Here is a 27,571-nt window from a genome sequence, read left to right on the forward strand (position 1 = left end):
GGGGGTGTCCTCACACTGCTGTGCTCTGTGCTCCACATATAGACTGCAGCCACCATATTAAGAACCATACCATACACACGGGGTGTCCTCACACTGCTGTGCTCTGTGCTCCGCGTATAGACTGCAGCCACTATATTAAGAACCATAGCATACACACGGGGGTGTCCTCACACTGCTGTGCTCTGTGCTCTGCGTATAGACTGCAGCCACTATAATAAGAACCATAGCATACACACGGGGTGTCCTCACACTGCTGTGCTCTGCGCTCTGCATATAGACTGCAGCCACTTTAAAAAGAAACATACCATACACACGGGGTGTCCTCACACTGCTGTGCTCTGCCTCCGCATATAGACTGCAGCCACTATAATAAGAACCATACCATACACACGGGGGTGTCCTCACACTGCTGTGCTCTGCCTCCGCATATAGACTGCAGCCACTATAATAAGAACCATAGCATACACACTGGGGTGTCCTCACACTGCTGTGCTCTGTGCTCTGCATATAGACTGCAGCCACTATAATAAGAACCATAGCATACACACTGGGGTGTCCTCACACTGCTGTGCTCTGTGCTCCGCATATAGACTGCAGCCACTATAATAAGAACCATAGCATACACATGGGGTGTCCTCACACTGCTGTGCTCTGTGCTGAACTCCTCCCATCTGCGGAGAATAAAAATAGTAATAGGCTGCTGGCTGAATATTTAGAATGGAGAGGCTGTAATGCATCCTAATGCAGGGAGCAAAGCAGTGTGAGGACACTCTCACAATGCACTTGGAAACTATCCAACACTGCAGAGGGCACAGAGCTCAACAGTGTCAGGGTCCTCCTCAGAATAGCCTCTCCGTGTGCACAGCAATCTCTAGGATCCTCCTCAGTTTAGCCTCTCCTTGTGTGCAGCAGTCTTTGGGATCCTCCTCAGTTTAGCTTCTCCCTGTGTGCAGCAGTCTTTTGGATCCTCCTCAGTTTAGCCTCTCCCTGTGTGCAGCAGTCCCTGGGATCCTCCTCAGTTTAGCCTCTCCCTGTGTGCAGCAGTCCCTGGTATCCTCCTCAGTTTAGCCACTCCCTGTGTGCAGCAGTTTCTGGGATCCTCCTCAGTTTAGCCTCTCCCTGTGTGCAGCAGTCTCTGGGATCCTCCTCAGTTTAGCCTCTCCCTGTGTGCAGCAGTCCCTGGGATCCTCCTCAGTTTAGCCACTCCCTGTGTGCAGCAGTTTCTGGGATACTCCTCAGTTTAGCCTCTCCCTGTGTGCAGCAGTCTCTGGGATCCTCCTCAGTTTAACCTCTCCCTGTGTGCAGCAGTCTCTGGGATCCTCCTCAGTTTAGCCTCTCCCTGTGCACAGCAGTTTCTGGGATCCTCCTCAGTTTAGCCTCTCCCTGTGTGCAGCAGTTTCTGGGATCCTCCTCAGTTTAGCCTCTCTCTGTGTTCAGCAGACTCTGGGATCCTCCTCAGGTTAGCCTCTCTCTGTGTGCAGTAGTGTCTAGGATCATCCTCAGTTTAGCCTCTCCCTGTGTGCAGCGGGGTCTGGATCATCCTCAGTTTAGCCTCTCATTGTGTGCAGCAGTCTCTGGGATCCTCCTCAGTTTAGCCTCTCCCTGTGTGCAGCAGTCTTTTGGATCCTCCTCAGTTTAGCCTCTCCCTGTGTGCAGCAGATCCTCCTCAGTTTAACCTCTCCCTGTGTGCAGCAGTTTCTGGGATCCTCCTCAGTTTAGCCTCTCTCTGTGTTCAGCAGTCTCTGGGATCCTCCCCAGTTTAGCCTCTCCCTGTGTGTAGCAGTTTCTAGTATCCTCCTCAGTTTAGCCTCTTCCTATGCGCAGCAGTCTCTGGGATCCTCCGCAGTTTAGCCTCTCCCTGTGTGCAGCAGTTTCTAGTATCCTCCTCAGTTTAGCCTGTTGCTGTGTGCAGTAGTCTCTGGGATCCTCCTTAGTTTAGCCTCTCCCTGTGTGCAGCAGTTTCTGGGATCCTCCTCAGTTTAGCCTCTCTGTGTGCAGCAGTCTCTGGGATCTTCCTTCAGTTAACCTCTCCTTGTGTGCAGCAGTGTCTGGGATCCTCCTCAGAATAGCCTCTCCCTGTGCACAGCAATCTCTGGGATCCTCCTCAGTTTAGCCTCTCCTTGTGTGCAGCAGTCTCTGGGATCCTCTTCAGGTTTGCCTCTCCCTGTGTGCAGCAGTCTCTGGGATCCTCCTCAGTTTAGCCTCTCCCTGTGTGCAGCAGTTTCTGGGATCCTCCTCAGTTTAGCCTCTCCTTGTGTGCAGCAGTCTCTGGGATCCTCCTCAGTTTAGCCTCTCCCTGTGTGCAGGAGTCTCTGGGATGCTCCTCAGTTTAGCCTCTCCCTGTGTGCAGCAGTTTCTGGGATCCTCCTCAGTTTAGCCTCTCCCTGTGTGCAGCAGTCTCTGGGATCCTCCTCAGTTTAGCCTCTCCCTGTGCACGGCAGTTTCTGGGATCCTCCTCAGTTTAGCCTCTCCCTGTGCACGGCAGTTTCTGGGATCCTCCTCAGTTTAGCCTCTCCTTGTGTGCAGCAGTTTCTGGGATACTCCTCAGTTTAGCCTCTGTCTGTGAGCAGCAGTCTCTGGGACCCTCCTCAGTTTAGCCTGTCCCTGTGCACAGCAGTTTCTGGGATCCTCCTCAGTTTAGCCTCTCCCTGTGTACAGCAGACTCTGGGATCCTCCTCAGTTTAGCCTCTCCCTGTGTGCAGCAGTCTCTGGGATCATCATTCGGTTAACCTCTCCCTGTGTGCAGCAGTCTCTGGGATCTTCCTTCGGTTAACCTCTCCCTGTGTGCAGCAGTCTCTGGGATCCTCCTCAGTTTAGCCTCCGCCTGTGTTCAGCAGTCTCTGGGATCTTCCTTAGGTTAACCTCTCCCTGTGTGCAGCAGTGTCTGGGATCCTCCTCAGAATAGCCTCTCCCTGTGCACAGCAATCTCTGGGATCCTCCTCAGTTTAGCCTCTCCTTGTGTGCAGCAGTCTCTGGGATCCTCTTCAGGTTAGCCTCTCCCTGTGTGCAGCAGTCTCTGGGATCCTCCTCAGTTTAGCCTCTCCTTGTGTGCAGCAGTCTTTGGGATCCTCCTCAGTTTAGCTTCTCCCTGTGTGCAGCAGTCTTTTGGATCCTTCTCAGTTTAGCCTCTCCCTGTGTGCAGCAGTCTCTGGGATCCTCCTCAGTTTAGCCTCTCCCTGTGTGCAGCAGTCTCTGGGATCCTCCTCAGTTTAGCCTCTCCCTGTGTGCAGCAGTTTCTGGGATCCTCCTCAGTTTAGCCTCTCCCTGTGTGCAGCAGTCTCTGGGATCCTCCTCAGTTTAGCCTCTCCCTGTGCACGGCAGTTTCTGGGATCCTCCTCAGTTTAGCCTCTCCTTGTGTGCAGCAGTTTCTGGGATCCTCCTCAGTTTAGCCTCTCTCTGTGAGCAGCAGTCTCTGGGATCCTCCTCAGTTTAGCCTGTCCCTGTGCACAGCAGTTTCTGGGATCCTCCTCAGTTTAGCCTCTCCCTGTGTTCAGCAGACTCTGGGATCCTCCTCAGTTTAGCCTCTCCCTGTGTTCAGCAGTCTCTGGGATCCTCCTCAGTTTAGCCTCCCTGTGCACAGCAGTTCCTGGCTTCCTCCTCAGTTTAGCCTCTTCCTATGCGCAGCAGTCTCTGGGATCCTCCTCAGTTTAGCCTCTCCCTGTGTGCAGCAGTTTCTAGTATCCTCCTCAGTTTAGCCTGTCGCTGTGTGCAGTAGTCTCTGGGATCCTCCTCAGTTTAGCCTCTCCCTGTGTGCAGCAGTCTCTGGGATCCTCCCCAGTTTAGCCTCCCTGTGCACAGCAGTTTCTGGGATCCTCCTCAGTTTAGCCTCTCTCTGTGTGCAGCAGTCTCTGGGATCTTCCTTCGGTTAACCTCTCCCTGTGTGCAGCAGTCTCTGGGATCCTCCTCAGTTTAGTCTCCGCCTGTGTTCAGCAGTCTCTGGGATCTTCCTTAGGTTAACCTCTCCCTGTGTGCAGTAGTGTCTGGGATCCTCCTCAGTTTAGCCTCTCCCTGTGTGCAGCAGTCTCTGCTCTTTCTGCTGATTATGTTCAATTGGACAGATTTTTACTGTTGGAGAGTAGGGTCTGCTGCTCACTCTGGAGGGGCAAGGTCATGTGATGCTGCTCTGTGTGTACTTAGCAGGAGCCTTGTTTGTGTGCAGATCTGTGGATACAGAAGTCTCCTTCACAGAAGAGTGAGGTACAAGGGCTCCCCTGTTCCCTGCAGCTCAGTGTGTGATTCAGCCAAACATCTCTCCCTCTACACTTCAGGCTTTATCATAGACTCCTCTACAGCCTCCTCCCCTGCTCTCCCAACACTATCTACACAGCAGGGAAGCACAGACTGTACTTCTTGTTTTTGTTTCACTGCTGGTTTCTACTATTTATTGATGTGATGGAAGCTGCTAAGCTAGTCACTATATACATCCTGTATTTATACACAGTGCAGAGCTCACTGCAGTTACTTGTAGGAGTCAGATTGGATTTACTTGGCCACTTTTCACTAAATCTCTTCCATTAGACATGTCTCTGCATATACACTCACCGGCCACTTTATTAGGTACACCTGTCCAACTGCTCGTTAACACTTAATTTCTAATCAGCCAATCACATGGCGGCAGTGCATTTAGGCATGTAGACATGGTCAAGACAATCTCCTGCAGTTCTCCCGAGCATCAGTATGGGGAAGAAAGGTGATTTGTGGCCTGTGAACGTGGCATGGTTGTTGGTGCCAGAAGGGCTGGTCTGAGTATTTCAGAAACTGCTGATCTACTGGGATTTTCACGCACAACCATCTCTAGGGTTTACAGAGAATGGTCCAAAAAGGAAAAACATCCAGTGAGCGGCAGTTCTGTGGGCGGAAATGCCTTGTTGATGCCAGAGGTCAGAGGAGAATGGGCAGACTGGTTCGAGCTGATAGAAAGGCAACAGTGACTCAAATCGCCACCCGTTACAACCAAGGTAGGCAGAAGAGCATCTCTGAACGCACAATACGTCCAACTCTGAGGCAGATGGGCTACAGCAGCAGAAGACCCCCCCGGGTGCCACTCCTTTCAGCTAAGAACAGGAAACTGAGGCTACAATTTGCACAAGCTCATGGAAATTGGACAGTAGAAGATTGGAAAAACGTTGCCTGGTCTGATGAGTCTCGATTTCTGCTGCGACATTCGGATGGTAGGGTCAGAATGAAACCAACAACATGAAAGCATGGAACCATCCTGCCTTGTATCAGCGGCTCAGGCTGGTGCTGGTGGTGTCATGGATCCATCCTGCCTTGTATCAGCGGGTCAGGCTGGTGGTGGTGGTGTCATGGATCCATCCTGCCTTGTATCAGCGGCTCAGGCTGGTGGTGGTGGTGTCATGGATCCATCCTGCCTTGTATCAGCGGCTCAGGCTGGTGGTGGTGGTGTCATGGATCCATCCTGCCTTGTATCAGCGGCTCAGGCTGGTGGTGGTGGTGTCATGGATCCATCCTGCCTTGTATCAGCGGCTCAGGCTGGTGGTGGTGGTGTCATGGATCCATCCTGCCTTGTATCAGCGGGTCAGGCTGGTGGTGGTGGTGTCATGGATCCATCCTGCCTTGTATCAGCGGGTCAGGCTGGTGGTGGCGGTGTCATGGATCCATCCTGCCTTGTATCAGCGGCTCAGGCTGGTGGTGGCGGTGTCATGGATCCATCCTGCCTTGTATCAGCGGCTCAGGCTGGTGGTGGCGGTGTCATGGATCCATCCTGCCTTGTATCAGCGGCTCAGGCTGGTGGTGGCGGTGTCATGGATCCATCCTGCCTTGTATCAGCGGGTCAGGCTGGTGGTGGTGGTGTCATGGATCCATCCTGCCTTGTATCAGCGGGTCAGGCTGGTGGTGGTGGTGTCATGGATCCATCCTGCCTTGTATCAGCGGGTCAGGCTGGTGGTGGTGGTGTCATGGATCCATCCTGCCTTGTATCAGCGGGTCAGGCTGGTGGTGGTGGTGTCATGGATCCATCCTGCCTTGTATCAGCGGGTCAGGCTGGTGGTGGTGGTGTCATGGATCCATCCTGCCTTGTATCAGCGGGTCAGGCTGGTGGTGGTGGTGTCATGGATCCATCCTGCCTTGTATCAGCGGGTCAGGCTGGTGGTGGTGGTGTCATGGATCCATCCTGCCTTGTATCAGCGGGTCAGGCTGGTGGTGGGGGTGTCATGGATCCATCCTGCCTTGTATCAGCGGGTCAGGCTGGTGGTGGTGGTGTCATGGATCCATCCTGCCTTGTATCAGCGGGTCAGGCTGGTGGTGGTGGTGTCATGGATCCATCCTGCCTTGTATCAGCGGCTCAGGCTGGTGCTGGTGGTGTCATGGATCCATCCTGCCTTGTATCAGCGGGTCAGGCTGGTGGTGCTGGTGTCATGGATCCATCCTGCCTTGTATCAGCGGGTCAGGCTGGTGGTGGTGGTGTCATGGATCCATCCTGCCTTGTATCAGCGGGTCAGGCTGGTGGTGGTGGTGTCATGGATCCATCCTGCCTTGTATCAGCGGGTCAGGCTGGTGGTGGGGGTGTCATGGATCCATCCTGCCTTGTATCAGCGGGTCAGGCTGGTGGTGGTGGTGTCATGGATCCATCCTGCCTTGTATCAGCGGGTCAGGCTGGTGGTGGTGGTGTCATGGATCCATCCTGCCTTGTATCAGCGGCTCAGGCTGGTGCTGGTGGTGTCATGGATCCATCCTGCCTTGTATCAGCGGGTCAGGCTGGTGGTGGTGTCATAGATCCATCCTGCCTTGTATCAGCGGCTCAGGCTGGTGGTGGGGGTGTCATGGATCCATCCTGCCTTGTATCAGCGGCTCAGGCTGGTGGTGCTGGTGTCATGGATCCATCCTGCCTTGTATCAGCGGCTCAGGCTGGTGGTGGTGGTGTCATGGATCCATCCTGCCTTGTATCAGCGGCTCAGGCTGGTGGTGGGGGTGTCATGGATCCATCCTGCCTTGTATCAGCGGCTCAGGCTGGTGGTGCTGGTGTCATGGATCCATCCTGCCTTGTATCAGCGGCTCAGGCTGGTGGTGGTGGTGTCATGGATCCATCCTGCCTTGTATCAGCGGGTCAGGCTGGTGGTGGTGGTGTCTTGGATCCATCCTGCCTTGTATCAGCGGCTCAGGCTGGTGGTGGTGGTGTCATGGATCCATCCTGCCTTGTATCAGCGGGTCAGGCTGGTGGTGGTGGTGTCATGGATCCATCCTGCCTTGTATCAGCGGGTCAGGCTGGTGGTGGTGGTGTCATGAATCCATCCTGCCTTGTATCAGCGGCTCAGGCTGGTGGTGGTGGTGTCATGGATCCATCCTGCCTTGTATCAGCGGCTCAGGCTGGTGGTGGTGGTGTCATGGATACATCCTGCCTTGTATCAGCGGGTCAGGCTGGTGGTGGTGGTGTCATGGATCCATCCTGCCTTGTATCAGCGGGTCAGGCTGGTGGTGCTGGTGTCATGGATCCATCCTGCCTTGTATCAGCGGGTCAGGCTGGTGGTGGTGTCATGGATCCATCCTGCCTTGTATCAGCGGCTCAGGCTGGTGGTGCTGGTGTCATGGATCCATCCTGCCTTGTATCAGCGGCTCAGGCTGGTGGTGGTGGTGTCATGGATCCATCCTGCCTTGTATCAGCGGCTCAGGCTGGTGGTGTCATGGATCCATCCTGCCTTGTATCAGCGGCTCAGGCTGGTGGTGGTGGTGTCATGGATCCATCCTGCCTTGTATCAGTGGGTCAGGCTGGTGGTGGTGGTGTCATGGATCCATCCTGCCTTGTATCAGCGGCTCAGGCTGGTGGTGGTGGTGTCATGGATCCATCCTGCCTTGTATCAGCGGGTCAGGCTGGTGGTGCTGGTGTCATGGATCCATCCTGCCTTGTATCAGCGGCTCAGGCTGGTGGTGGTGGTGTCATGGATCCATCCTGCCTTGTATCAGCGGCTCAGGCTGGTGGTGGTGGTGTCATGGATCCATCCTGCCTTGTATCAGCGGCTCAGGCTGGTGGTGGTGGTGTCATGGATCCATCCTGCCTTGTATCAGGGGCTCAGGCTGGTGGTGGTGGTGTCATGGATCCATCCTGCCTTGTATCAGCGGCTCAGGCTGGTGGTGGTGGTGTCATGGATCCATCCTGCCTTGTATCAGGGGCTCAGGCTGGTGGTGGTGGTGTCATGGATCCATCCTGCCTTGTATCAGCGGGTCAGGCTGGTGGTGGTGGTGTCATGGATCCATCCTGCCTTGTATCAGCGGCTCAGGCTGGTGCTGGTGTCATGGATCCATCCTGCCTTGTATCAGCGGCTCAGGCTGGTGCTGGTGGTGTCATGGATCCATCCTGCCTTGTATCAGCGGCTCAGGCTGGTGGTGGTGGTGTCATGGATCCATCCTGCCTTGTATCAGCGGCTCAGGCTGGTGCTGGTGGTGTCATGGATCCATCCTGCCTTGTATCAGCGGCTCAGGCTGGTGGTGGTGGTGTCATGGATCCATCCTGCCTTGTATCAGCGGGTCAGGCTGGTGGTGGTGGTGTCATGGATCCATCCTGCCTTGTATCAGCGGGTCAGGCTGGTGGTGGTGGTGTCATGGGTCCATCCTGCCTTGTATCAGCGGGTCAGGCTGGTGGTGGTGGTGTCATGGATCCATCCTGCCTTGTATCAGCGGCTCAGGCTGGTGGTGGTGGTGTCATGGATCCATCCTGCCTTGTATCAGCGGGTCAGGCTGGTGGTGGTGGTGTCATGGATCCATCCTGCCTTGTATCAGCGGCTCAGGCTGGTGGTGGTGGTGTCATGGATCCATCCTGCCTTGTATCAGCGGGTCAGGCTGGTGGTGCTGGTGTCATGGATCCATCCTGCCTTGTATCAGCGGGTCAGGCTGGTGGTGTCATGGATCCATCCTGCCTTGTATCAGCGGGTCAGGCTGGTGGTGCTGGTGTCATGGATCCATCCTGCCTTGTATCAGCGGCTCAGGCTGGTGGTGGTGGTGTCATGGATCCATCCTGCCTTGTATCAGCGGCTCAGGCTGGTGGTGCTGGTGTCATGGATCCATCCTGCCTTGTATCAGCGGCTCAGGCTGGTGGTGCTGGTGTCATGGATCCATCCTGCCTTGTATCAGCGGGTCAGGCTGGTGGTGGTGGTGTCATGGATCCATCCTGCCTTGTATCAGCGGGTCAGGCTGGTGGTGGTGGTGTCATGGATCCATCCTGCCTTGTATCAGCGGGTCAGGCTGGTGGTGGTGGTGTCATGGATCCATCCTGCCTTGTATCAGCGGCTCAGGCTGGTGGTGGTGGTGTCATGGATCCATCCTGCCTTGTATCAGCGGGTCAGGCTGGTGGTGGTGTCATGGATCCATCCTGCCTTGTATCAGCGGGTCAGGCTGGTGGTGGTGGTGTCATGGATCCATCCTGCCTTGTATCAGCGGGTCAGGCTGGTGGTGGTGGTGTCATGGATCCATCCTGCCTTGTATCAGCGGGTCAGGCTGGTGGTGGTGGTGTCATGGATCCATCCTGCCTTGTATCAGCGGCTCAGGCTGGTGGTGGTGGTGTCATGGATCCATCCTGCCTTGTATCAGCGGGTCAGGCTGGTGGTGGTGGTGTCATGGATCCATCCTGCCTTGTATCAGCGGGTCAGGCTGGTGGTGGTGGTGTCATGGATCCATCCTGCCTTGTATCAGCGGCTCAGGCTGGTGGTGGTGGTGTCATGGATCCATCCTGCCTTGTATCAGCGGGTCAGGCTGGTGGTGGTGTCATGGATCCATCCTGCCTTGTATCAGCGGGTCAGGCTGGTGGTGGTGGTGTCATGGATCCATCCTGCCTTGTATCAGCGGGTCAGGCTGGTGGTGGTGGTGTCATGGATCCATCCTGCCTTGTATCAGCGGCTCAGGCTGGTGGTGCTGGTGTCATGGATCCATCCTGCCTTGTATCAGCGGGTCAGGCTGGTGGTGGGGGTGTCATGGATCCATCCTGCCTTGTATCAGCGGCTCAGGCTGGTGGTGGTGGTGTCATGGATCCATCCTGCCTTGTATCAGCGGCTCAGGCTGGTGGTGGTGGTGTCATGGATCCATCCTGCCTTGTATCAGCGGGTCAGGCTGGTGGTGGTGGTGTCATGGATCCATCCTGCCTTGTATCAGCGGGTCAGGCTGGTGGTGGTGGTGTCATGGATCCATCCTGCCTTGTATCAGCGGCTCAGGCTGGTGGTGGTGGTGTCATGGATCCATCCTGCCTTGTATCAGCGGGTCAGGCTGGTGGTGCTGGTGTCATGGATCCATCCTGCCTTGTATCAGCGGGTCAGGCTGGTGGTGGTGGTGTCATGGATCCATCCTGCCTTGTATCAGCGGCTCAGGCTGGTGGTGGTGGTGTCATGGATCCATCCTGCCTTGTATCAGCGGGTCAGGCTGGTGGTGGTGGTGTCATGGATCCATCCTGCCTTGTATCAGCGGGTCAGGCTGGTGCTGGTGGTGTCATGGATCCATCCTGCCTTGTATCAGCGGCTCAGGCTGGTGGTGGTGGTGTCATGGGTCCATCCTGCCTTGTATCAGCGGCTCAGGCTGGTGGTGGTGGTGTCATGGATCCATCCTGCCTTGTATCAGCGGCTCAGGCTGGTGGTGGTGGTGTCATGGATCCATCCTGCCTTGTATCAGCGGCTCAGGCTGGTGGTGGTGGTGTCATGGATCCATCCTGCCTTGTATCAGCGGCTCAGGCTGGTGGTGGTGGTGTCATGGATCCATCCTGCCTTGTATCAGCGGGTCAGGCTGGTGGTGCTGGTGTCATGGATCCATCCTGCCTTGTATCAGCGGGTCAGGCTGGTGGTGGTGGTGTCATGGATCCATCCTGCCTTGTATCAGCGGGTCAGGCTGGTGGTGGTGGTGTCATGGATCCATCCTGCCTTGTATCAGCGGGTCAGGCTGGTGGTGGTGGTGTCATGGATCCATCCTGCCTTGTATCAGCGGCTCAGGCTGGTGGTGCTGGTGTCATGGATCCATCCTGCCTTGTATCAGCGGGTCAGGCTGGTGGTGGTGGTGGTGTCATGGATCCATCCTGCCTTGTATCAGCGGGTCAGGCTGGTGGTGGGGGTGTCATGGATCCATCCTGCCTTGTATCAGCGGCTCAGGCTGGTGGTGGTGGTGTCATGGATCCATCCTGCCTTGTATCAGCGGGTCAGGCTGGTGGTGCTGGTGTCATGGATCCATCCTGCCTTGTATCAGCGGCTCAGGCTGGTGGTGGTGGTGTCATGGATCCATCCTGCCTTGTATCAGCGGGTCAGGCTGGTGGTGGTGGTGTCATGGATCCATCCTGCCTTGTATCAGCGGCTCAGGCTGGTGGTGGTGGTGTCATGGATCCATCCTGCCTTGTATCAGCGGGTCAGGCTGGTGGTGGTGGTGTCATGGATCCATCCTGCCTTGTATCAGCGGCTCAGGCTGGTGGTGGTGGCGTCATGGATCCCTCCTGCCTTGTATCAGCGGGTCAGGCTGGTGGTGGGGGTGTCATGGATCCATCCTGCCTTGTATCAGCGGCTCAGGCTGGTGGTGGTGGTGTCATGGATCCATCCTGCCTTGTATCAGCGGCTCAGGCTGGTGGTGGTGGTGTCATGGATCCATCCTGCCTTGTATCAGCGGCTCAGGCTGGTGGTGGTGGTGTCATGGATCCATCCTGCCTTGTATCAGCGGGTCAGGCTGGTGGTGGTGGTGTCATGGATCCATCCTGCCTTGTATCAGCGGGTCAGGCTGGTGGTGGTGGTGTCATGGATCCATCCTGCCTTGTATCAGCGGGTCAGGCTGGTGGTGGTGGTGTCATGGATCCATCCTGCCTTGTATCAGCGGCTCAGGCTGGTGGTGGTGGTGTCATGGATCCATCCTGCCTTGTATCAGCGGCTCAGGCTGGTGGTGGTGGTGTCATGGATCCATCCTGCCTTGTATCAGCGGCTCAGGCTGGTGGTGGTGGTGTCATGGATCCATCCTGCCTTGTATCAGCGGGTCAGGCTGGTGGTGGTGGTGTCATGGATCCATCCTGCCTTGTATCAGCGGCTCAGGCTGGTGGTGGTGGTGTCATGGATCCATCCTGCCTTGTATCAGCGGGTCAGGCTGGTGGTGGTGGTGTCATGGATCCATCCTGCCTTGTATCAGCGGGTCAGGCTGGTGGTGGTGGTGTCATGGATCCATCCTGCCTTGTATCAGCGGGTCAGGCTGGTGGTGGTGGTGTCATGGATCCATCCTGCCTTGTATCAGCGGCTCAGGCTGGTGGTGCTGGTGTCATGGATCCATCCTGCCTTGTATCAGCGGCTCAGGCTGGTGGTGGTGGTGTCATGGATCCATCCTGCCTTGTATCAGCGGGTCAGGCTGGTGGTGGTGGTGTCATGGATCCATCCTGCCTTGTATCAGCGGCTCAGGCTGGTGGTGCTGGTGTCATGGATCCATCCTGCCTTGTATCAGCGGGTCAGGCTGGTGGTGGTGGTGTCATGGATCCATCCTGCCTTGTATCAGCGGGTCAGGCTGGTGGTGGTGGTGTCATGGATCCATCCTGCCTTGTATCAGCGGGTCAGGCTGGTGGTGGTGGTGTCATGGATCCATCCTGCCTTGTATCAGCGGCTCAGGCTGGTGGTGGTGGTGTCATGGATCCATCCTGCCTTGTATCAGCGGCTCAGGCTGGTGGTGCTGGTGGTGTCATGGATCCATCCTGCCTTGTATCAGCGGGTCAGGCTGGTGGTGGTGGTGTCATGGTGTCTTTGGGCCCCTTGGTACAACGCCACAGCCTACCTGAGTATTGTTGCTGCCCATGTCCATCCCTTTATGAGCACAATGTACCCTGTAACATCTGATGGCTACTTTCAGCAGGATAATGCGCCAGGTCATAAAGCTGGAAGCATCTCAGACTGGTTTCTTGAACATGACAATGAGGTCACTGGACACAAATGGCCTCCACAGTCACCAGATCTCAGTACAATAGAACATCTTTGGGATGTGGTGGAACGGGAGATTCGCATCATGGATGTGCAGCCGACAAATCTGCGGCAACTGTGTGATGCCATCATGTCACTATGGAGCAAAATCTCTGAGGAGCTTCCAGCACCTTGTTGTATCTGTGCCACGAAGAATTGAGGCAGTTCTGAAGGCAAAAGGGGGTCCAACCCGTTACTAGCATGGTGGACCTAATAAAGTGGCCGCTGAGTGTGTGTGTGTATATATATGTCTTTTGGCCCCCGTGAGAGGTTCAGCCTTTCCCTGTTCTCACGATGCTGCCCTTTGTGTATATAGAGCTACCTTTCTCTCACTGCTCACTACATGAAGTGTCTGTACACAGCACAAAAGTAAGTAGCAGGACTGCTGAATCACTTGATGCACATCTAGGGATTATCCACAAGGCAGTAAGGGCACCTGGACAACTTATGTAAAAGTGGCTTCACAAAAGCATCATGGGAAGTGAGGGCAGCTTATAACTGAATCAGATACAGGAAGAGGTTTGTCTCCGCCCACTTGACTACTGAGGAAGATTTCTGACAAGTAACTTTGGAACAGAAATTGCCAGAAGTAAAGGAGGAGAGCACAACACGGGCAGCGCTGTGCGCCATTACATCTGACAATGTGGTCAAAATCATCATAACATCAGGGTTACACTTTAAAGGGATGAGATGCTGCACAACCTCCATTACTTAACCCCTTGCTAACACTGCTCCATTCTATGTATTGCAGAGCTTTATTATTTCTGTGGTTTCGGAGCAGCGCGAGGCTTATGTGACACAGACCAACCACCTACAAGACTGTCCGCATGGAGCCGCTATTAGAAGGGACACTCTAACCCTCAGCAGGGGGTCCCCAGGGGGGGGGATTGAGTAGCGCTGTGCAGGCAGCCGTGGTTTTACCTGGTACTGGGGCTTCATGACATTTACTGGAACAAGAGCTGCAGTACTAGGTACAACCACTACAGGCTGTGCAGCAGCATCTGGTACAGCAGCCTCCCTCATGGGCACTCAGCAGCACCCTCCTGCACGGGCCACGCTCAGCAGCACCCTCCTGCACAGGCAGCACCCTCCTGTACGGGCCACGCTCAGTAGCACCCTCCTGCACAGGGAGCACCCTCCTGTACGGGCCACACTCAGTAGCACCCTCCCACACCGGCAGCACCCTCCTGCACAGTCGGCTCTCAGCAGCACCCTCCTGCACAGGCAGCACCTTCCTGCACAGTCGGCTCTCAGCAGCACCCTCCTGCACAGGCAGCACCCTCCTGCACAGTCGGCTCTCAGCAGCACCCTCCTGCACAGGCAGCACCTTCCTGCACAGTCGGCTCTCAGCAGCACCCTCCTGCACAGGCAGCACCCTCCTGTACGGGCCACGCTCAGTAGCACCCTCCTGCACAGGGAGCACCCTCCTGTACGGGCCACGCTCAGTAGCACCCTCCTGCACAGGGAGCACCCTCCTGTACGGGCCACACTCAGTAGCACCCTCCTGCACAGTCGGCTCTCAGCAGCACCCTCCTGCACGGGCCACGCTCAGCAGCACCCTCCTGCACAGGCAGCACCTTCCTGCACAGTCGGCTCTCAGCAGCACCCTCCTGCACGGGCCATGCTCAGTAGCACCCTCCTGCAGGGGTAAGAAATGAAACAGCTGCAGCAGTTTGTAAGAAATCTGATATTACCAACACTGATCCTGCGGGGGGCGCTGTGACGGGATGGGGGTGACCCTATGGCTCTTTTCCTGCATGGGAACCTGTGACATTTTATGGGGTGATCAGGGTGGGGGGCTCATTCGGCCTGTCCCAGGGTGGGGGTCTCCTCAGGACCCTGCTGCCGCTTTTGGCTGTCCCCAGGACGCACAGTCCACTGCGCCAGGCTCTGTCGGCCATCTTGGATGACGCTGACCTGGTTGGGGACGGTCTCGGCAGCCATCTTTGTAGCTTCGGCTGTGTCCATTGTTCTGTGAGATGCTGTCGGTGGGATATTGGTTCTGTCCGCTGTGAAGGGTCCAGCCGCCTCCCTGTCACTGTCCTTCCTGCCCGGAGCAGGTGATTTGGCGGAGGGTGAAGCGTCCATCTTTCTGGGGCGGCCGCGCTTCCTCTTGGACTGTCCTTCCTCTGTGGTGGGTGCGGGTGCCAGGCGCTTGCCCCCCGCCGCCCCTGCGCTGCCGTTCTGGTTGGTTTTGCTGAGAGCGTGAGGCTCCAGATTACTCATGTCGGGCAGGATCATGCTGATGACAGGGGGCGCCACCGGCTGGGACACCAGGCCCGTCCCGTTCACTCCAGTCACTGTAAGGGGCACGCCGTGAGTAAAGGGCAGGGGCGACACCTTCAGCTGTCCGGGGATGATGTTGGGCGCCAGAACTGGGGGGTTAAACCGGACCGGGGGGCTGGAGCTGACGTAATCCTCTTTTGTATGGAGCCGAGGTAACAGAACAGGGAGACGAGCCACCAGGGCATCCACCTGTGGGCTACTGGCGGGTTTCTGTGGTTCTGGGGGTCGCTTCTTCACCTGTGGGGGGCTGCCAGGGTGCGTGATGGTCGTCTTCTTGTTCTAAAAGAAAACACATCACCAAAAGAGTATAAACCCACAGACCTGTGCCAACCTGACCCCCTGCACCTACAGACCTGTGCCAACCCGACCCCCCCGCACCCACAGACCTGTGCCCACCCAACCCCCCCGCACCCACAGACCTGTGCCCACCTGACCCCCCCCCCCGCACCCACCTGGTCCCCCGCACCCACAGACCTGTGCCCACATGACCGCCCCCCCCCCACAGATCAGGTCTTATCCAACCCACAGACCTGAGCCCACCTGACCCCCCTGCACCCACAGACCTGTGCCCACCTGACCCCCCTGCACCTACAGACCTGTGCCAACCTGACCCCCCCGCACCCACAGACCTGAGCCCGCCTGACCCCCCTCGCACCCACAGACCTGTGCCCACCTGACCCCCCTCGCACCCACAGACCTGTGCCCACCTGACCCCCCCGCACCCACAGACCTGAGCCCGCCTGACCCCCCCGCACCCACAGACCTGAGCCCGTCTGACCCCCCCGCACCCACAGACCTGAGCCCGCCTGACCCCCTGCACCCACAGACCTGAGCCCGCCTGACCCCCCTCGCACCCACAGACCTGTGCCAACCTGACCCCCCCGCACCCACAGACCTGAGCCCGCCTGACCCCCCTCGCACCCACAGACCTGTGCCCACCTGACCCCCCCGCACCCACAGACCTGAGCCCGCCTGACCCCCCCGCACCCACAGACCTGAGCCCGTCTGACCCCCCCGCACCCACAGACCTGAGCCCGTCTGACCCCCTGCACCCACAGACCTGAGCCCGCCTGACCCCCCTCGCACCCACAGACCTGAGCCCGCCTGACCCCCCTCGCACCCACAGACCTGAGCCCGCCTGACCCCCCTGGACCCACAGACCTGAGCCCGCCTAAGCCCCCCGCACCCACAGACCTGAGCCCGCCTGACCCCCCCCGCACCCGCAGACCTGTGCCCACATGACTCCCTGCACCCCCAGACCTGTGCCCACATGACCCTCGCACCCACAGACCTGTGCCCACATGACCCCCCCTGCACCCACAGTCCTGTGCCCACGTGACCCCCCTTCACCCACAGTCCTGTGCCCATGTGACCGCCATGCACTCACAGACCTGTGCCCACCTGTCCTCCCGCACCCACAGACCTGCACCCACATGACACACTGCACCCTCAGACTACTAGAGGCAGTAGGGGTGATGGTTGCCCACCTTAGTGGCGGCCTCTGCCCCGCTGTCAGGGGAGCCCGGCTGCTTACTTCCTGCGGGCTCTGGTGGAGGCTTCTGCACCTTCTGGCCGCCGCTCTGAGAATTATCTGCTCCAGGATAAAGAGGCGGCGATCAGTGACAGATCAGATACAAGAACCAGGACAGAACCGGCCCGACCCTCACCTGAGAGAACCATGGAGAGCACCAGCTCGGCGTTGGCGCTGCGGGGGTTAATGATGTGCTGCTGAATCAGGAACTGCGCCACCTCCACCACGTTGTTGAAGGATCTCTTCAGGATCTTCTCCGCCCAGTTACAGATGAGGGCGCACGAGGCGTTTATCACGTCATTGTTATAAGACTGGACCAGGTCCGTCAGCTCCGACTGTGGAGAAGGACCGCAGCGTGATATACACGGGGGAGGGGCATGGCGACACAAGGGCGGAGCTAGGGGGTGACCGGACACAAGGCGGAGCTAGGGAGAGGGACCAGGCACAAGGGCGGAGCTAGGGGGTGACCGGACACAAGGGCGGGAGCTAGGGAGAGGGACCGGACACAAGGGCGGAGCTAGGGGGTGACCGGACACAAGGGCGGAGCTAGGGGGTGACCGGACACAAGGGCGGAGCTAGGGGGTGACCGGACACAAGGGCGGAGCTAGGGGGTGACCGGACACAAGGGCGGAGCTAGGGGGTGACCTGACACAAGGGCGGAGCTAGGGGGTGACCTGACACAAGGGTGGAGCTAGGGGGTGACCTGACACAAGGGTGGAGCTAGGGGGTGACCTGACACAAGGGTGGAGCTAGGGGGTGACCTGACACAAGGGCGGAGCTAGGGATAAGGGGTGGAGCAAGGGGTAAGCTTACACTTTCCGTCATCTTTAGGTCCAGGCTGGGCAGCGGTGGCATGCTCACCATACTCTTCCTCCGAAGACCGCTATAGCAATACGTTCATAAGGTTAAGGAGGTGACTGTAACTGATGCCCCCCCTGTACACTGCCCCCAACACTACAGTGCACCATCTACCCCCTGTACACTGCCCCCAACACTACAGTGCACCATCTACCCCCTGTACACCGCCCCCTATCACTACAGTGCACCATCTACCCGCTGTACACTGCCCCCTATCACTACAGTGCACCATCTACCCGCTGTACACGGCCCCCTATCACTACAGTGCACCATCTACCCCCTGTACACCGCCCCCAACACTACAGTGCACCATCTACCCCCTGTACAACACCCCCATCACGACAGTGCACCATCTACCCGCTGTACACTGCCCCCTATCACTACAGTGCACACCTACCCCCTGTACACCGCCCCCAACACTACAGTGCACCATCTACCCCCTGTACACCGCCCCAACACTACAGTGCACCATCTACCCCCTGTACACCGCCCCCAACACTACAGTGCACATCTACCCCCTGTACACCGCCCCCAACACTACAGTGCACATCTACCCCCTGTACACCGCCCCCAACACTACAGTGCACCATCTACCCCCTGTACAACACCCCCATCACGACAGTGCACTACCTAACCCCCTGCACACCGCCCCCAACACTACAGTGCACCATCTACCCTGTGTACAGCGCCCCCAACACTACAGTGCACCATCTACCCCCTGTACACCGCCCCCAACACTACAGTGCACCATCTACCCCCTGTACACCGCCCCCAACACTACAGTGCACCATCTACCCCATGTACACCGTCCCCAACACTACAGTGCACCATCTACCCCATGTACACCACCTCCTATCCCTACAGTGCACCATCTACCCCCTGTACACCACCCCAACACTACAGTGCACCATCTACCCCCTGTACACCACCCCCAACACTACAGTGCACCATCTACCCCCTGTACACCGCCCCCAACACTACAGTGCACCATCTACCCCATGTACACCGTCCCCAACACTACAGTGCACCATCTACCCCATGTACACCACCCCCTATCCCTACAGTGCACCATCTACCCCCTGTACACCACCCCAACACTACAGTGCACCATCTACCCCCTGTACACCACCCCCAACACTACAGTGCACCATCTACCCCCTGTACACCGCCTCCTATCCCTACAGTGCACCATCTACCCCCTGTACACCACCCCAACACTACAGTGCACCATCTACCCCCTGTACACCGCCCCCAACACTACAGTGCACCATCTACCCCATGTACACCACCCCCTATCCCTACAGTGCACCATCTACCCCCTGTACACCACCCCAACACTACAGTGCACCATCTACCCCCTGTACACCACCCCCAACACTACAGTGCACCATCTACCCCCTGTACACCGCCTCCTATCACTACAGTGCACCATCTACCCCCTGTACACCGCCCCCATCACTACAGTGCACATCTACCCCCTGTACACAGCCCCCAACACTACAGTGCACATCTACCCCCTGTACACAGCCCCCAACACTACAGTGCACATCTACCCCTGTACACCGCCCCCAACACTACAGTGCACCATCTACCCCCAGTACAGCGCCCCCTATCACTACAGTGCACTACCTAACCCCCTGTACACCGCCCCTATCACTACAGTGCACCATCTACCCCCTGTACACCGCCCCCTATTACTACAGTGCACCATCTACCCCCTGTACACCGCCCCCTATCCCTACACTGCACCATCTGCCCCCTGTACACCGCCACCTATCCCTACACTGCACCATCTGCCCCCTGTACACCGCCACCTATCCCTACAGTGCACCATCTGCCCCCTGTACACCGCCCCCTATTCCTACAGTGCACATCTACCCCCTGTACACCGCCCCCAACACTACAGTGCACATCTACCCCCTGTACACCGCCCCTATCACTTCCCATGCTGCCAGCTTTCTGGAAGGATATTTGGACTGTCCTCTGCCCCCCAGCCTCCTGGCCTTGATATTCGGGAATATTTCTCGGATGATCTTCCCAAAGTTGGCCACACTGAGGGGTCGTCCGCACAGGTTGTCACAGTAGCGTCTGCAGAGAAGGATATGATGAGAGCAGCGGCAGGGCCGGGCAGGGGTGCCTCTTGTCACCCTGGGGTTATACTCACTTGTAGGCGTCGTACACGTCCTGCTTGGGCAGACAGGTTTCCGTGTGCTCCTCCAGGTGATTGCGGATCCATGTGCAGGCGTGCATGTGTTCAGCGGTGGTCACCGAGCTCACATCCAGGCTGCTCAGACACAGAGACCCCCATTACTGACCGTACCCCACACAAAGCATTACAGAGGGTTCACTTACTTTTCCCTGTACATAGCATTCAGCCTGAAATACCTTTTCTCCGGGCCGCTAGGTCCTGGTGGGAGCTGCAGGTAAAGGTAAAGCTTGTCATAATCTGTCAACTTCTGCACATCGCCCTGTAGAGAGAGAAGACGGGTGTCAGGGTGTCACACCCCCCACCGATGAGGGGCGAGCGGGCGGCTACGTACCAGGATACTGTCCACCTTACTCTGCACCGACTTCCTGCAAGAGAACGGGACAAGTCAGTGCCGGGAGCCAGGACACAGAAGACCCCACTAACCCACCTCTACAAGGACGGGCCAATCACAGCCCTTTATAGCACCAGACCCCAGCCCCATCAAAAGTTATACAAGAAGAAGAAGAAGATTAGATATTGTATAGCTTCTGAGTGTCAGCTCTCTGGGTCACTCACAAATAGGAGAGAAGCTGCTTACGAGATGCGGTTGCGCAGTTTCTGCAGCAGGTTACTGGGTTCAGTCTCTTCTTGGGGGTCACCTGCCGTCAGTCCTCTCTTCTTAGAGATGTCTTCATAGAGCACGTCCTCGGCCATCCCCTCCTGTGTACAGGACCTAAGGGCAGAGGAGGGGTCACACATGGGGGGCGCTATTCACAAGATACCTGACTGATACCTAATCATTCCTGTTCAGCTGCAGAAAACACTGCAACAAGTCTGCACAGTTCATCAGTCTATAGTATACCCCACAGATACCTGTGCAGCCTGCGCAGTCTATAGTATACCCCACAGATACCAGTACAGTCTGCGCAGTCTATAGTATACCCCACAGATACCAGTACAGCCTGCGCAGTCTATAGTATACCCCACAGATACCTGTACAGCCTGCGCAGTCTATAGTATACCCCACAGATACCAGTACAGCCTGCGCAGTCTATAGTATACCCCACAGATACCTGTACAGCCTGCGCAGTCTATAGTATACCCCACAGATACCAGTACAGCCTGCGCAGTCTATAGTATACCCCACAGATACCTGTGCAGCCTGCGCAGTCTATAGTATACCCCACAGATACCAGTACAGCCTGCGCAGTCTATAGTATACCCCACAGATACCAGTACAGCCTGCGCAGTCTATAGTATACCCCACAGATACCTGTACAGCCTGCGCAGTCTATAGTATACCCCACAGATACCTATACAGCCTGCGCAGTCTATAGTATACCCCACAGATACCCGTACAGCCTGCGCAGTCTATAGTATACCCCACAGATACCTGTACAGCCTGCGCAGTCTATAGTATACCCCACAGATACCTGTACAGCCTGCGCAGTCTATAGTACACCCCACAGATACCTGTACAGCCTGCGCAGTCTATAGTATACCCCACAGATACCAGTACAGCCTGCGCAGTCTATAGTATACCCCACAGATACCTGTACAGCCTGCACAGTCTATAGTATACCCCACAGATACCTGTACAGCCTGCGCAGTCTATAGTATACCCCACAGATACCTGTGCAGCCTGCGCAGTCTATAGTATACCCCACAGATACCTGTGCAGCCTGCGCAGTCTATAGTATACCCCACAGATACCAGTACAGCCTGCGCAGTCTATAGTATACCCCACAGATACCAGTACAGCCTGCGCAGTCTATAGTATACCCCACAGATACCTGTACAGCCTGCGCAGTCTATAGTATACCCCACAGATACCTGTACAGCCTGCGCAGTCTATAGTATACCCCACAGATACCTGTACAGCCTGCGCAGTCTATAGTATACCCCACAGATACCTGTACAGCCTGCGCAGTCTATAGTACACCCCACAGATACCTGTACAGCCAGCGCAGTCTATAGTATACCCCACAGATACCTGTACAGCCTGCGCAGTCTATAGTATACCCCACAGATACCTGTACAGCCTGCACAGTCTATAGTATACCCCACAGATACCTGTACAGCCAGCGCAGTCTATAGTATACCCCACAGATACCTGTACAGCCAGCGCAGTCTATAGTATACCCCACAGATACCTGTACAGCCTGCGCAGTCTATAGTATACCCCACAGATACCAGTACAGACTGCGCAGTCTATAGTATACCCCACAGATACATGTACAGCCAGCGCAGTCTATAGTATACCCCACAGATACCTGTACAGCCTGCACAGTCTATAGTATACCCCACAGATACCTGTACAGCCTGCACAGTCTATAGTATACCCCACAGATACCTGTACAGCCTGCACAGTCTATAGTATACCCCACAGATACCTGTACAGCCTGCACAGTCTATAGTATACCCCACAGATACCTGTACAGCCTGCGCAGTCTATAGTATACCCCACAGATACCTGTACAGCCTGCGCAGTCTATAGTATACCCCACAGATACCAGTACAGCCTGCGCAGTCTATAGTATACCCCACAGATACCAGTACAGCCTGCGCAGTCTATAGTATACCCCACAGATACCTGTACAGCCTGCGCAGTCTATAGTATACCCCACAGATACCTGTACAGCCTGCGCAGTCTATAGTATACCCCACAGATACCAGTACAGCCTGCGCAGTCTATAGTATACCCCACAGATACCAGTACAGCCTGCGCAGTCTATAGTATACCCCACAGATACCTGTACAGCCTGCGCAGTCTATAGTATACCCCACAGATACCAGTACAGCCTGCGCAGTCTATAGTATACCCCACAGATACCTGTACAGCCTGCGCAGTCTATAGTATACCCCACAGATACCAGTACAGCCTGCGCAGTCTATAGTATACCCCACAGATACCTGTACAGCCTGCGCAGTCTATAGTGTACCCCACAGATACCTGTACAGCCTGCGCAGTCTATAGTATACCCCACAGATACCAGTACAGCCTGCGCAGTCTATAGTACACCCCACAGATACCTGTACAGCCTGCGCAGTCTATAGTATACCCCACAGATACCAGTACAGCCTGCGCAGTCTATAGTATACCCCACAGATACCAGTACAGCCTGCGCAGTCTATAGTATACCCCACAGATACCTGTACAGCCTGCGCAGTCTATAGTATACCCCACAGATACCTGTACAGCCTGCGCAGTCTATAGTATACCCCACAGATACCTGTACAGCCTGCGCAGTCTATAGTATACCCCACAGATACCTGTACAGCCTGCGCAGTCTATAGTATACCCCACAGATACCTGTACAGCCTGCGCAGTCTATAGTGTACCCCACAGATACCTGTACAGCCTGCGCAGTCTATAGTATACCCCACAGATACCTGTACAGCCTGCGCAGTCTATAGTATACCCCACAGATACCTGTACAGCCTGCGCAGTCTATAGTGTACCCCACAGATACCTGTACAGCCTGCGCAGTCTATAGTATACCCCACAGATACCAGTACAGCCTGCGCAGTCTATAGTATACCCCACAGATACCAGTACAGCCTGCGCAGTCTATAGTATACCCCACAGATACCAGTACAGCCTGCGCAGTCTATAGTATACCCCACAGATACCAGTACAGCCTGCGCAGTCTATAGTGTACCCCACAGATACCTGTACAGCCTGCGCAGTCTATAGTATACCCCACAGATACCTGCACAGTGCATCAGTCTATAGTATACCCCACAGATACCAGTACAGCCTGCGCAGTCTATAGTACACCCCACAGATACCTGTACAGCCTGCGCAGTCTATAGTATACCCCACAGATACCAGTACAGCCTGCGCAGTCTATAGTATACCCCACAGATACCTGTACAGGCTGCGCAGTCTATAGTATACCCCACAGATACCTGTACAGCCTGCGCAGTCTATAGTATACCCAATAGATACCAGTACAGCCTGCGCAGTCTATAGTACACCCCACAGATACCTGTACAGCCTGAGCAGTCTATAGTATACCCCACAGATACCAATACAGCCTGCGCAGTCTATAGTATACCCCACAGATACCTGTACAGCCTGCGCAGTCTATAGTATACCCCACAGATACCTGTACAGCCTGCGCAGTCTATAGTATACCCCACAGATACCAGTACAGCCTGCGCAGTCTATAGTGTACCCCACAGATACCTGTACAGCCTGCGTAGTCTATAGTGTACCCCACTAATACCTGTACAGCCTGCGCAGTCTATAGTATACCCCACAGATACCTGTACAGCCTGCGCAGTCTATAGGGCGCAGGTCCCGGGTGATATTGGGGTGTTAAGGCTCTGGTCCTGGGTGATATTGGGGTGTTATCCCCTGGATTGGGGTGATAAGGCTCAGGTCCTGGGTGGTATTGGGGTGTTATCCCCTGGATTGGGGTGTTAAGGCTCTGGTCCTGGGTGATATTGGGGTGTTAGGGCTCTGGTCACGGGTGATATTGGAGTGTTATCCCCTGGATTGGGGTGTTATCCCCTGGATTGGGGTGTTAGGGCTCTGGTCCCGGGTGATATTGGGTTGTTATCCCCTGGATTGGGGTGCTAGTCCCAGGTGATATTGGGGTGTTAGGGCACTGGTCCTGGGTGGTATTGGGGTGTTATCCCCTGGATTGGGGTGTTAGGGTTCTGGTCACGGTTGATATTGGGGTGTTATCCCCTGGATTGGGGTGTTATCCCCTGGATTGGGGTGTTAGGGCTCTGGTCCCGGTTGATATTGGGGTGTTATCCCCTGGATTGGGGTGTTAGGGCGCTGGTCCTGGGTGGTATTGGGGTATTATCCCCTGGATTGGGGTGTTAGGGCGCTGGTGCCGGGTGATATTGGGGTGTCATCCCCTGGATTGGGGTGTTATCCCCTGCATCCGGGTGTTAGGGCGCTGGCCCCGGTGATATTGGGGTGTTATCCCCTGGATTGGGGTGTTAGGGCGCTGGTCCTGGGTGATATTGGGGTGTTATCCCCTGGATTGGGGTGTTAGGGCGCTGGTCCTGGGTGATATTGGGGTGTTATCCCCTGGATTGGGGTGTTAGGGCACTGGTCCTGGGTGATATTGGGGTATTATCCCCTGGATTGGGGTGTTAGAGCGCTGGTCCTGGGTGATATTGGGGTGTTATCCCCTGGATTGGGGTGTTAGGGCGCTGGTCCTGGGTGATATTGGGGTGTTATCCCCTGGACTGGGGTGTTAGGGCGCTGGTCCTGGGTGATATTGGGGTGTTATACCCTGGACTGGGGTGTTAGGACGCTGGTCCTGGGTGATATTGGGGTGTTATCCCCTGGACTGGGGTGTTAGGGCGCTGGCCCCGGTGATATTGGGGTGTTATCCCCTGGATTGGGGTGTTAGGGCGCTGGTCCTGGGTGATATTGGGGTGTTATCCCCTGGACTGGGGTGTTAGGGCGCTGGTCCTGGGTGATATTGGGGTGTTATCCCCTGGACTGGGGTGTTAGGGCGCTGGTCCTGGGTGATATTGGGGTGTTATCCCCTGGATTGGGGTGTTAGGACGCTGGTCCTGGGTGATATTGGGGTGTTATCCCCTGGATTGGGGTGTTAGGGCTCTGTTCCCGGGTGATATTGGGGTGTTATCCCCTGGATTGGGGTGTTAGGGCGCTGGTCCTGGGTGATATTGGGGTGTTATCCCCTGGATTGGGGTGTTAGGGCGCTGGTCCCGGGTGATATTGGGGTGTTATCCCCTGGATTGGGGTGTTAGGGCGCTGGTCCTGGGTGATATTGGGGTGTTATCCCCTGGATTGGGGTGTTAGGGCGCTGGTCCTGGGTGATATTGGGGTGTTATCCCCTGGATTGGGGTGTTAGGGCGCTGGTCCCGGGTGATATTGGGGTGTTATCCCCTGGATTGGGGTGTTAGGGCGCTGGTCCCGGGTGATATTGGGGTGTCATCCCCTGGATTGGGGTGTTAGGGCGCTGGTCCTGGGTGATATCGGGGTGTTATCCCCTGGATTGGGGTGTTAGGGCGCTGGTCCTGGGTGATATTGGGGTGTTATCCCCTGGATTGGGGTGTTAGGGCGCTGGTCCCAGGTGATATTGGGGTGTTATCCCCTGGATTGGGGTGTTAGGGCGCTGGTCCTGGGTGATATTGGGGTGTTATCCCCTGGATTGGGGTGTTAGGGTGCTGGTCCCGGGTGATATTGGGGTGTTATGCCCTGGATTGGGGTGTTAGGGCGCTGGTCCTGGGTGATATTGGGGTGTTATCCCCTGGATTGGGGTGTTAGGGCGCTGGTCCTGGGTGATATTGGGGTGTTATCCCCTGGATTGGGGTGTTAGGGCGCTGGTCCCAGGTGATATTGGGGTGTTATCCCCTGGATTGGGGTGTTAGGGCGCTGGTCCTGGGTGATATTGGGGTGTTATCCCCTGGATTGGGGTGTTAGGGTGCTGGTCCCGGGTGATATTGGGGTGTTATGCCCTGGATTGGGGTGTTAGGGCGCTGGTCCTGGGTGATATTGGGGTGTTATCCCCTGGATTGGGGTGTTATCCCCTGGATTTGGGTGTTATCCCCTGGATTGGGTAATATTGGGGTGTAGTAGCTGTGTTGGTGTCCCCCGTGTTATCGGGGTGTACTCCCACGGGTCACCCCCCAGTATCTGCCCCCTCCCCCGGTTATGGGCGTGGTGATATTACCCGGTGACCTCATCCTCAGCTATTTGGCCCCCCCACGTGTCTCCGCCCACCCGTGACAGCCCCTATCGCGATATGACAGCTGTAGCGGGAGACGCGGGGACCAGGGAGCGGCCCCCACCCGTGTGACACCGGCCCGGGCTCCCGGACACAATGACCCCGCGGACACTGCTGAAAATACCCGGGAAACAACCTACCGCCGCCACGGGAGCCTCCGCCGAGTCTTTTTTTCTGATTGGCCGAGAGCGCCGCGTCTCTTCTCCCAGCCTGGAAATCCTATTGGCTGCCTGGTCGAAACCTACCAGGGAACTAAAAAGACGGGAGTTTTCATTGGATGAGGCTTTGACTTCTGCTTAGTAACCGTTATACGATTGGCCCACGCTATTAGGCGCGCAAAAAGGGTGTCTGTCTCGTGTCACAACATTCAAGACTGGTTGAGAAGCAGTGGAGTAGATAAGCCGCGCCTATTCGGGATGACGATGACGTCATGGAAGGGCGCGACCAATCAGACGCGTTCATTGCCTTTATAAGCGTCGTCCCGGGCAGCAAAGTGTAGTGACAGCATAGTCCTGTCAGGAGGCAGCAGGTGAGGGTGTAGTGATAGCATAGTCCTGTCAGGAGGCAGCAGGTGAGGGTGTAGTGACGGCATAGTCCTGTCAGGGAGGCAGCAGGTGAGGGTGTAGTGACAGCATAGTCCTGTCAGGGGGGCAGCAGGTGAGGGTGTAGTGACAGCATAGTCCTGTCAGGGAGGCAGCAGGTGAGGGTGTAGTGACGGCATAGTCCTGTCAGGGGGGCAGCAGGTGAGGGTGTAGTGACAGCATAGTCCTGTCAGGGGGGCAGCAGGTGAGGGTGTAGTGACGGCATAGTCCTGTCAGGGAGGCAGCAGGTGAGGGTGTAGTGACGGCATAGTCCTGTCAGGGAGGGCAGCAGGTGAGGGTGTAGTGACGGCATAGTCCTGTCAGAGAGGCAGCAGGTGAGGGTGTAGTGATGGCATAGTCCTGTCAGGGAGGCAGCAGGTGAGGGTGTAGTGACGGCATAGTCCTGTCAGGGGGCAGCGGGTGAGGGTGTAGTGACAGCATAGTCCTGTCAGGATGGTAGCAGGTGAGGGTGTAGTGACAGCATAGTCCTGTCAGGGAGGCAG

At 56.4% G+C, this 27,571-nt stretch overlaps 1 protein-coding gene across 5 annotated transcripts; it reads right to left on the reverse strand.

Annotated features, from left to right (window-relative positions):
* Positions 1–14,574: 14,574 nt before the first annotated feature.
* Positions 14,575–26,968, reverse strand: RFX5 (regulatory factor X5). Of its 5 annotated transcripts, none has more exons than XM_072114425.1 (10): positions 26,628–26,968; positions 20,364–20,498; positions 20,118–20,151; positions 19,963–20,045; positions 19,742–19,861; positions 19,549–19,665; positions 17,533–17,614; positions 16,856–17,054; positions 16,676–16,779; positions 14,575–15,467 (listed from the first exon to the last, which is right to left on the reverse strand). In XM_072114425.1, exons 2-10 carry the CDS (start codon positions 20,477–20,479, stop codon positions 14,703–14,705), a joined length of 1,620 nt encoding a protein of 539 aa, XP_071970526.1. In that variant the 5' UTR covers positions 20,480–20,498; positions 26,628–26,968; the 3' UTR covers positions 14,575–14,702. The 5 variants fall into 5 exon arrangements, with proteins under 5 accessions (XP_071970526.1, XP_071970528.1, XP_071970530.1 ...); XM_072114427.1 differs by lacking the exon at positions 26,628–26,968 and adding an exon at positions 26,552–26,608; XM_072114429.1 differs by lacking the exon at positions 26,628–26,968 and adding an exon at positions 26,484–26,551.
* Between the last annotated feature and the right edge of the window lie 603 nt (positions 26,969–27,571).

Source organism: Engystomops pustulosus, chromosome 7, assembly GCF_040894005.1.
Source record: "Engystomops pustulosus chromosome 7, aEngPut4.maternal, whole genome shotgun sequence".
In the NCBI taxonomy this organism is placed as follows: Eukaryota; Metazoa; Chordata; class Amphibia; order Anura; family Leptodactylidae; genus Engystomops; species Engystomops pustulosus.